This window comes from Oncorhynchus mykiss, chromosome 15 (genome assembly GCF_013265735.2).
Source record: "Oncorhynchus mykiss isolate Arlee chromosome 15, USDA_OmykA_1.1, whole genome shotgun sequence".
NCBI lineage: Eukaryota > Metazoa > Chordata > Actinopteri > Salmoniformes > Salmonidae > Oncorhynchus > Oncorhynchus mykiss.
In genome coordinates, this window is record NC_048579.1 from 14,394,594 (window position 1) to 14,406,535 (window position 11,942).

At 40.7% G+C, this 11,942-nt stretch overlaps 1 protein-coding gene across 1 annotated transcript; it reads right to left on the reverse strand.

The window, feature by feature from the left end:
* Nucleotides 1–290: 290 nt before the first annotated feature.
* LOC110490924 (pinopsin-like) lies at nt 291–11,619 on the reverse strand. Its single transcript, XM_036943808.1, has 5 exons — nt 11,003–11,619; nt 8,421–8,609; nt 6,326–6,465; nt 5,256–5,489; nt 291–2,829 (listed from the first exon to the last, which is right to left on the reverse strand). Exons 1-5 carry the CDS (start codon nt 11,367–11,369, stop codon nt 2,461–2,463), a joined length of 1,299 nt encoding a protein of 432 aa, XP_036799703.1. The 5' UTR covers nt 11,370–11,619; the 3' UTR covers nt 291–2,460.
* Nucleotides 11,620–11,942: the final 323 nt, after the last annotated feature.

Genomic DNA, 11,942 nt, shown 5'->3' on the forward strand with positions numbered 1-11,942 from the left:
GTTGCCGAGTCAATACACAGTCAGCAGTAACGACAAATATTAACAGTCAAAGATACCAGACGACAAACACATATCTACTGTATTATCTACTATATTATCTACTATAGCATCTACTGTATTATCTACTATCTTATCTATTATACAGTATTATGTACTATAGTATCTACTTTATTATCTACTATAGTATCTACTATATTATCTACTTTATTATCTACTATATTATGTACTATATTATCTACTATAGTATCTACTATCTTATCTATTATACAGTATTATGTACTATAGTAGGTACTTTATTATCTACTATATTATCTACTTTATTATCTACTTTATTATCTACTATATTATGTACTATATTATCTACTATAGTATCTACTACATTATCTCCTTTATGCCCCGATGGGGCATTTCATGTATTCTCTTCCCTAAACTGTAACTCAGTTAATAATGCATGGTTTAATCTGACAGCTGTGAATTCAAATAAGAGAGGAAGCAGAAAGAAAGAGTGGAGAGGAATATATTTGAAAGAGATGAGGGGTGATAGGGAGCGAGAACATGTCCTTGTCTCTCCTCTCCTCTCCTTTTCTATTCGCCTCTCTTCTATTCTCCTTTGTCTCGTCTCTTCTCTTCCCTTCTCCTCTCCCTGCTTCTCTTCCCTTCTCCTCTCCCCGCTTCTCTTCCCTTCTCCAATCCTCTGTAAGAGGCTGTACAGACAGACTTATCTTCTTCTCTCTGGGATATATATATATATATATACAGTATATATAAACATTTATAATTGCACAAAATGTTACTTCAAATTATCTTATTATGAAATGCTTAACACACTGTATCAAATCCCCTTGTGTATCAAATCTTCAATCAGTGCTTCTGTACGAAGCATGGAAACAGGGTCAGAGAACCCATCAATAATCCTTATATCAACTAAATGCACAGAATATCCTGCTCTTCAGGCAACAAAACATAATCAAAAACCTAATCAAATAATATGTTCTCTGCCAAAAAACAGTCTCTCTGAAATGTTCCTGCATAGCTAAAACATACTATTAATTAATGTAGCTAATAGTGAATAAAAGAACAAGCTTGCCCTATTTTTGTAGCTTGGTGTAATTTGTTGTTGTGACATAGCTAATGTGTTTTTTAATTAAATCCTCTCAGGTGCTGGTGTGCTGATTCCCCATCTCTGACTGTAAGGTCTACCCCTAGCATGCTAATCATTCATTCAAACCCAAAGCAAATAGTTATTTTTGTCATTGCTAGCATGCTATGTCTCCATTCAAATCTAATACAAACAGACTCACGCTTGTTTCATTGCTGGCATACTAATTCTCCATTCAAGCCCAATACAAACAGGCTAATGCGCTAATGCTTGTCTTGTTGCTAGCATGCTTACTCTCGAAACCAAATGCTAACATGCTAATCCTTCACGTTCAGGTTTAATCTCGGAAATCTCAGACAAAGGGCAGCAACAGCACTGGGATTAATGACGGATTCTCTTGGTAAACCTCAAGAAAATTAAAAAAAGGAAAACTATCCGGGGGCGGTCCTCTTCAGACAGACAACTCTCCCAACAAATCACGAGGCAGACATGCCAGAACGTCCCGATTCGAAAGCAAAACATTTGCAGTGGTTTTAGTGAAGGTAGTTGATGCAAACTAGCCCCTTGCAAAATGCCCGCATTAAAAAAAACTCCCTGAACTCCATTTTGCTAGCTACCATTTTGTGTCTGGGGGATGTTTACAGTATGGCAACAAGCGGATAAGGCAGTGACTGTGGCCACCCAGGACCTCTATACCAGGCGGTGTCAAAACTGCATTGTTGGTTAAGGGCTTGTAAGTAAGCATTTCACTGTAAGGTTTACACCTGTTGTATTCAGTGCATGTGACAAATACAATTTGATTTGATTAGATTTGTAAGAAAGCCGAATGGCCCTTTCCTCTATGTCAAACTGATGTTGTATACAAACAGGCATGTTAAGCTTGAACATTGGTACATTGTGGGAGGCAACCCATCTGTCTAGAGAGACTACTTCAGGTTGAAGTTGCTCATCGCCACAGATCTAGGATCAGCTTACCCTGGAACAATGTTCCTGACCTGAGCCATCAGAGAAATAATTTTGTGCTCAAAATAAACATTTTCACCATCATTGATCTAATCAACAATTCATTTACAAATAATTCCACTGGTTACTGTGTATATGCATGCCAGTGTGTGTGTGTGTGTGTGTGTGTGTGTGTGTGTGTGTGTGTGTGTGTGTGTGTGTGTGTGTGTGTGTGTGTGACTCCTGGGGACTTTATCCTCACCTCTAACAGATCTGATCATTCACATTGATAAGAACAAAACCACCTACTGCACAGCTTCAAATGACTACTACTCAGAGAGACCTCCATCTTACCATGACATATCTCCTTCTTACTCTTAACGTACATCATGTCGTGGGAACACAAAGCCTTTCTCTCTTTATCCATTGTAGTGAGCTACGAGGGTCAGTCTTGGTTTGGGAGTGGCAGTGGGCGTGGTTTGGACCGGGGGAGGGATTTGGAGAGGGGGCGTGGTTTGGACCGGGGGAGTGATTTGGAGAGGGGGCGTGGTTTGGACCGGGGGAGGGATTTTGGGAGGTGACGGTGGCAGGTTATCCGCTACCACTAAGGAACTGTTGGCAGAGTCAGTCGGAGTGGGAGGGCCTACTGACGCCAAAACAACCGGCACGCCGTGTCCGTTTCCATTGCGAACGGTCCCGAGAGTTTTGGTCGCCGGTGACGACGCCTTCAAACTGGAGCTTCGGTCAGGAGTAGAACATCTTAGCAAAGCCTTGAAACACCTGTAGAACTACACACACACACACACACACACACACACACACACACACACACACACACACACACACACACACACACACACACACCGCATCAATGCAGTCAGCTGTGTTTCAGCCACTAAACAGTCTTCACATCTTTATCTGCAATTATTCAGCCTTTATCAAATCAAATCAAATGTATTTATATAGCCCTTCTTACATCAGCTGATATCTCAAAGTGCTGTACAGAAACCCAGCCTAAAACCCCAAACAGCAAGCAATGCAGGTGTAGAAGCACGCTGGCTAGAAAAACTTCCTAGAAAGTCCAAAACATTGGAAGAAACCTAGAGAGGAATCAGGCTATGAGGGGTGGCCAGTCCTATTCTGTGTGTCCTGTGTGTGTTGTTGTCTGGTCAGAATATTCTAGATCTCAAAGGGCCATCAGTCAAATGTAATATGATTGGGTCCCATAAGTCAGGGCCTGTCATATGCCTGCTCATATCATCACTGCCACACTCTCTGTCTATATTAGTTTTCATTGGAGATTTCATTGTGCAACACTATACTGAGAAAGAGAGAGAGAGAGAGAGAGAGAGAGAGAGAGAGAGAGAGAGAGAGAGAGAGAGAGAGAGAGAGAGAGAGAGAGAAGCTGGTCCTGGGGCTCTGTTCACAAACACAAACACACCCTACAGAGCCCCAGGACAACAGCACAATTAGACCCAACCAAATCATGAGAAAACAAAAAGATAATTACTTGACACATTGGAAAGAATTAACAAAAAAACAGAGCAAACTAGAATGCTATTTGGCCCTAAACAGAGAGTACACAGCGGCAGAATACCTGACCACTGTGACTGACCCAAAATTAAGGAAAGCTTTGACTATGTACAGACTCAGTGAGCATAGCCTTGCTATTGAGAAAGGCCACCATAGGCAGACATGGCTCTCAAGAGAAGACAGGCTATGTGCTCACTGCCCACAAAATTAGGTGGAAACTGAGCTGCACTTCCTAACCTCCTGCCCAATGTATGACCATATTAGAGAGACATATTTCCCTCAGATTACACAGATCCACAAAGAATTCGAAAACAAATCCAAATTTGAAAAACTCCCATATCTACTGGGTGAAATTCCACAGTGTGCCATCACAGCAGCAAGATTTGTGACCTGTTGCCACGAGAAAAGGGCAACCAGTGAAGAACACACACCATTGTAAATACAACCCATATTTATGCTTATTTATTTTATCTTGTGTCCTTTAACCATTTGTACATCGTTAAAACACTGTATATATATATAATATGACATTTGTAATGTCTTTACTGTTTTGAAACCTCTGTATGTGTAATGTTTACTGTTAATTTTTGTTGTTTTTCACTTTATATATTCACTTTGTATGTTGTCTACCTCACTTGCTTTGGCAATGTTAACACATGTTTCCCATGCCAATAAAGCCCTTGAATTGAATTGAATTGAATTGAGAGAGAGAGAGAGAGAGAGAGACATGGAGTGAGAGGGTGAGAGAGAGAGAGAGAGAGAGAGAGAGAGACAGAGAGAGAGGGAGAGAGAGAGAGAGATGGAGAGAGGGAGAGATGGAGAGATGGAGAGAGAGAGAGAGAGAGGAAGAGATGGAGAGAGAGGTAGAGATGGAGAGAGGGTGAGAGAGGGTGAGAGAGGGAGAGAGAGAGAGAGAAAGACATGGAAAGATGGAGAGAGGGGGAGAGAGAAACACACGCACACCAACATCGCATGAACACAGAAATGCACACTAGTAATCACACATTGATTGCTGCATTGAGAACTGATCCGAGGGTCAAATCAAAGAGTCAGAGCACATCACAGAGTGTGTTTGGATCGGTGCAAATGATTATATTATGCTAATGTTAAGTATCAAGGGACGGGAGAATTTTCAAATCAAATCCAATCTAGCATTATTGTATCATCCAAGTACACACCCACAGCTTTCTCGCTCTCGCTCTCTCAACCCCCCCCCACACACGGCCACACAAAGACACATACACAGTACATAAACTAACACGCACAGCATACAAGCAGGGTGAATGAACATAGTGTACTGAGCATACTTTCCAGTTCCACACATATACTTGTAGTCTACTACATTTTACCCAGGACAAATCCGACCTCAACACTGAGACAACATTATGTGGTGGTTGTGTTGGGATGTAGTATCTGCTGATCTGCATCTCTACATTGATGTGAATGGGTGCGTGCGATAGGGCACGTTGTCTTTGGTCGCGGGGATGCTTTCAAAACACAGGCACAGGTTGCAGGTTATTTTACAGACAACACACACGCTCTCTGTGGCAGTCCGCGCAGCCTTTTAAGTCTTCAGCTCCTCTCAACTAACTGTCACCATGGACACGGCTGGGAGGAACTGAAGACTGACAACGCCACACAGGAGTTCAGGGTGTGTGTGTGTGTGTGTGTGTGTGTGTACCTGTCTGTTCATATAGATGTATATAACAGGGTTGATGACTGTAGATGTCTTGGCCAGCAGAGAGGGGACTATGGTGACCTCAGGGGTCAAAAGGTTGCGAGGGCCAAAGGTCGACAGCAGGGCCGCTACACCGTACGGCAGCCAACACAACAGGTAACACGTTACCATGGTTACCACCATCACCAGCACACGTTGCTCACGACGACGGGTTACCGCCGTGCTCACATTGCTCACCTGGAGGGAAGACACACACACACACACACACACACACACACACACACACACACACACACATAGACTAAGAGGCAAATGTAGAGGCAAATGTAATCGATCATCACGCCATGGCATTGATCAACCAGTGGTGTGTTAGATACCACCCACATACGTTTGCTTGATCACCCCTTTATACTGGAGGAAAAATACATAAATAAAGAAATAATAGAAATGAATAAAATTAAAGAAAGTGGGATAATTTTTTAAAATGTGTATTTATCTATTTTTGTGTGCAATCATTCATCCATGTATTTATTTATCTAATTACGTGTGCATGTGATTTATTCATTTAATTGTAATTATGGCAGCTTTGGTCCTCCATATCAGAACCACAAGTTCCATTCCTAATGTAAAAGAAGATGATGTCTGTGTGATTACTACATGTGGTGGTGATGAAGATAATAAAAGTCCTGGACTGAGAAGCATCTGTACTGTCTGTAGTGATTCAGAACCTGAAATATCATCATTAAGTCCACAGTGGGTGATGGTATCCAAGCTAAACGCTCAGACGGCTAGATGGGTTTTTTTTCAACTAAACTGTCACATCTCTTAACTCTCTAAGCTCTAAACTCGTTTTATAAGCATGGGGAAATAACATTTTTGGTGAAAAGATAAGGAGAGAAGTGTGTGTCAAAATAGTAGTGGGGTGAGGATTTGACATGTACATGGAGAGTATATGTTCAGCAGGTGATGGTGCCACAGTTACACAAACCCCAGGCACTTAGCTCTAAACTCAACTCTCTAAACTGTAAACTGAGTGAAGTGTTAGAATAGGTCAGAGGTCGGGGGTTAGTTACCTGTTTGATAGCGCTGAGCAGCTTGCCGTAGCTGTACATTATGACAGAGAAAGGCAGTAACAGACAGAAGGTGAACAGACAGACGATGTAGGAGATGTTGTTGGGTGTCTGGGTCCTCCAGTCCACTGAACAGGTGGTTCCTAGAACACAGTACAACAATACACACTGTCAATATGAATACTGTTACTATGAACACGGTTGCTGTTACTATGAATACTGTTACTATGAATACTGTTACTATAAATACTGTTACTATGAATGCTGTTACTGTTACTATGAGTACTGTTACTATGAATACTGTTTCTGTTACTATGAATATTGTTACTGTTACTATGAATACTGTTAATATTACTATGAATACTGTTAATGTTACTATGAATACTCTTACTATGACTACTGTTACTATGAATACTGTTTCTGTTACTATGAATACTGTTTATGTTACTATGAATACTGTTACTATGAATACTGTTACTCTAAATACTGTTACTATGAATGCTGTTACTGTTACTATGAGTACTGTTACTATGAATACTGTTTCTGTTACTATGAATATTGTTACTGTTACTATGAATACTGTTAATATTACTATGAATACTGTTAATGTTACTATGAATACTCTTACTATGACTACTGTTACTATGAATACTGTTTCTGTTACTATGAATACTGTTTATGTTACTATGAATACTGTTTGTGTTACTATGGATACTGTTACTATGAATACTGTTTCTGTTACTATGCATACTGTTACTATGAATACTATTACTGTTACTATGAATACTGTTGCTATGAATACTGTTACTGTTGCTATGAATACTGTTACTATGAATACTTTAACTATAAATACTTTTACTATGAACAATGTTACTGCTACTATGAATACTGTTACTATGAAGACTGTTACTGTTGCTATGAATACTGTTACTATGAATACTTTAACTATAAATACTTTTACTATGAACAATGTTACTGCTACTATGAATACTGTTACTATGAAGACTGTAACTATAAATACTGTTACTGTTACTATGAATACGTTTACTATGAATACTGTTACTAGGTAATAAATACGGTTACTGTTACTATGAATACGTTTACTATGAATACTGTTACTAGGTAATAAATACTGTTACTGTTACTATGAATACGTTTACTATGAATACTGTTACTAGGTAATAAATACTGTTACTGTTACTATGAATACTGTTACTAGGTAATAAATACTGTTACTGTTACTATGAATACGTTTACTATGAATACTGTTACTAGGTAATAAATACTGTTACTGTTACTATGAATACGTTTACTATGAATACTGTTACTAGGTAATAAATACTGTTACTGTTACTATGAATACTGTTACTAGGTAATAAATACTGTTACTGTTACTATGAATACGTTTACTATGAATACTGTTACTAGGTAATAAATACTGTTACTGTTACTATGAATACGTTTACTATGAATACTGTTACTAGGTAATAAATACTGTTACTGTTACTATGAATACGTTTACTATGAATACTGTTACTAGGTAATAAATACTGTTACTGTTACTATGAATACTGTTACTAGGTAATAAATACTGTTACTGTTACTATGAATACGTTTACTATGAATACTGTTACTAGGTAATAAATACTGTTACTGTTACTATGAATACGTTTACTATGAATACTGTTACTAGGTAATAAATACTGTTACTGTTACTATGAATACGTTTACTATGAATACTGTTACTAGGTAATAAATACTGTTACTGTTACTATGAATACGTTTACTATGAATACTGTTACTAGGTAATAAATACTGTTACTGTTACTATGAATACGTTTACTATGAATACTGTTACTAGGTAATAAATACTGTTACTGTTACTATGAATACTGTTACTAGGTAATAAATACTGTAGTTCCATATGCCAACAGATTTTCTTTAAATGGAAGACTTCTTATTGCACCTTCACTCTCTCACACACACACACACACACACACACACACACACACACACACACACACACACACACACACACACACACACACACACACACACACACACACACACACACACACACACACACACTCGCACGCACCTGGTCCCTCAGGGCCATAGCTGCTCCAGCCCAGCAGCGGGGGCAGTGTCCAGGCCAGGGCGCATACCCAGGAGAAACACACTCCGGCCACCGCTGTACCGAAGTCAGTACCATCCGCCTGCATCCGACACAGCATGGTACAGCAACGCTCATAGGACAGCACTGCCAGGGAGATCAGAGACACGATACCTGGAACACACGCACAAGAGTCTGGAGAATAAGAGGGAGATTTAAACCCCAACATTAATTATTTGTATGTTTAATCACTTTAGGCTACTATTGAAGTTCATTGAGAAAATCTAACTCAAGATCCCGACAAAAGTTGTGATGCAGCTCTGCTGAACATTAAAACATTAGACCTGGCAGTGGCGATTTTAGCATGTAAATCTTGGTGGGGCAACAACAACAAAAAATGTGTAGATGCATGCCAGAAAAGCCACAACACAACAATACATTAACTGCCCACAAGCTGTTAGGGCCTACATAAAGCTGTCCCAACAGCAGAGTCCCAACAGCAGTCCCAACACCTTACCACTGCTACACCTGGCTATCAGCTGAGCTTTGTTTGGCAGCGAAACAGTTCATTCAGCCTCATTTACTGCCTTTAAAAAAAACATGGCTGACTTGCTTAAACAAATGTGGTTTCTACTGGAATTTGAGATGTACAAACTACGGCATAAGGGGATAACAACTGGATAAGAAGCCATCCATTATTTTGATTAAGACATTAATGAACGAGCTAGGACGTAATCAATATAACTACTTGTTCAGCACTTTTGAAATGTGCTGCGACAGAATTCAGAACATGGGCCGTTCTTACAGTATTCTCCCTGTACACCAAGTCAGAACCGTAGAATAAATAAAGGGGGAATATAAGCAGACATGGAAAGCTCTTACAATATTCAATGATTACATTTCTCTAAAACAGGCTATGGGCTACATGTGCACCACCAAGTCAGAACAGTAGGCAAAATTAAGAGGGGGAAAGGGACCAAATTATTAGGGTGAGGAACTACTACTGGCTACTAACAACTTACTATTTATTTTTATTTAACCAGGCAAGTCAGTTAAGAACAAATTGTTATTTACAATGATGGTCTACACCGGCTAAACCGGGACAACGCTAGGCCAATTGTGTGCCGTCCTATGGGACTCCCAATCACAGTTGGTTGTGAAACAACCTGGATTTGAACCAGGGTGTCTGTAGTGACGCCTCAAGCACTGAGATGCAATGCCTCAGACCGCTGCGCCACTCAGGGGCCCACAACATAACATACACTTAGTATTAATTTCTTAGCTACAGTGTACATATCTCCCCGGCATATTACATTATTTTTCAGCAGTATACAAGACATTTCTGGACTCACCTTGTTGTGGTGTGCTCACTTGAACAGGAAGGTGGTGTGACGGTCTTTCGTGGACAAATTGTGTCATCAAACTTTGTTATAAAAGTCTGGCATTCTCTGGATTTATAGTGTATTCAAAACAACTGGGAACTCGTAAAAAAACAAGGTCGAATCATGATGACATCAGTGATCTTCAGGTCAAGCTCTAAAGAAAGGCCTAGTTCCCAACTTCCGATTCTGCGTTGGATGACCTTTCAAAAAAAATTCTGAGTTCCCAGTTGTCTTGAACTTACTGAAGTCAGATTTTCAAGTCCTGTGTTTCCAATTATTTTGAGCGCGGCAGAAGTCATATTGGATTGACAGCATGGCCAATGTTGAATGTTTATCATTTTAAGCTTGGAAAAGAGACCCTTAAACCCAGACTCGGGACCACTCCACTGAATAGCAGGCTAGTGATTGCTTTGCAACGCTTGTAGTTAGCCACTAATTCCTTACAAACCACTCATTGTTGAATTTGCGATTTCCATCTTGTTTTTTAATGTTTATGTCCAATGGCCGATGAGCACAGATACATTTTATCTACAATTTCTCTTCATTATTTCTCTTCATATGACAAGGATTAAAAAGGATTTGCCAGTAGATTGTCGACTTGATTCATGATGATGACTGCTAGCTTACAAAGTAAGATTTTTAAAGTATGATGTTGACATGATCAGTCCAATCAAAGCTACTGTAGATATAACGTGGTTTGACGTTATTTTCAACTGTGGCCAATGACCTTGAGCTTTCTTGGATGGGCACTTCTAATGTAACTCTATGGCAGCACCCATGAGGCTTGAATTTGCGAGCTCTACCCTTACATTTGGCAGTGACTAAGTGTCCCCAAGAGTGACAGAACAGTGAGCCAATCACAGCGCAACTAGAGAACATTACCAACCCCTACAAACCCGTATTTCCCACCACAGAAAGCACTGAGCTACCTGAAACACCTGCATTTTGGAGCTGCCTTACTCAAGAAAGAGAAAAAAAAGACCACATTTGTATGCGGCTTTATTAACTCCATTGAATTACATTGTTTGCAAACTGATATCAAACACATTTAGTGAATACTTTCAGCTGAGCTGCGTTTGTTGGCAAAAGGAAATTATTTCAATTGGTTAAGGTTAGGGTTTGGGGTTGTGGTAGGCTAAGTTTAGTCGATAAATATGACACACACACCCACACTAGGCTACTCACCCAAACAGGAGTTGATGAAGCCATACCAGACGCATCCCGCCCTACCGATCAGCCACCTGCCCTGCGTAGCAGCAGCGAAGCTGAACGGTGTCCCGAGCACGCAGACCAGCAGGTCCGAAACACACACACTCAACAGCAGGACGTTGATGGGCGAGCGCAGCGTATGGTACCGGCAGAATAACGTTAACACCAGGAGGTTGTTGAGGAAACCGAATGTACCTATGAACCCCAGACACACTGCCACCACGAGATGTCCCGTAGGACTCAGAGAACCTGAGCCTCCTCCCTGCGTGACCACCGTCTTACCGTCACTGACTCCCCATGGGCAGCTCACGCCGCAGCTCAGACTAACGTTAGACACTATCATACCGGCCCGTTAGTTACTCTACAGGTGACCGGTGGAGTTTGGAGGAAAGATAATCCATTTGGTTTGGTCTCTCTGTCTCTGTCAGCCCATCACGAGAGGAGCACAAACAGCCGCGTGAAACATTGTAGTGTTTACTCACATCCAACTCTGCTCATGGGCTGGAGAGAAAAAGGACACCACTAAAAAAGTGAAAGTTCGTTCACTGTTAGCTGAAAAACAACATCCCTTCATCAGGTGAAGCAACTCCGAATTCCACTGTGTAGAAACGGCAGTCCTCTCCTGCGCCCCGCTCACCGACTGGCTGCGTAAAGTTCAGTTAACTCTCAGTGAAGGATGTGTGTGTGTTTCCCTCCCGTGGTCCACCGTGTGTACTCGGAGGTCATCTTGCTCTGCCCGCCACCGGGAGTCTTCTCGCGCTTTTAAAGGTGTGACGTTACATATCCTGATGCAAGAGAGTGTAAGGGAAAGGATTGGTTGGAAAAGGGGGCACATGGCAGCATAAGCGGTCATTTCATAATAATAAAAATAATAATGATGTTTCATTGTCACATTCACCGAATAGGTGGAGCGTAA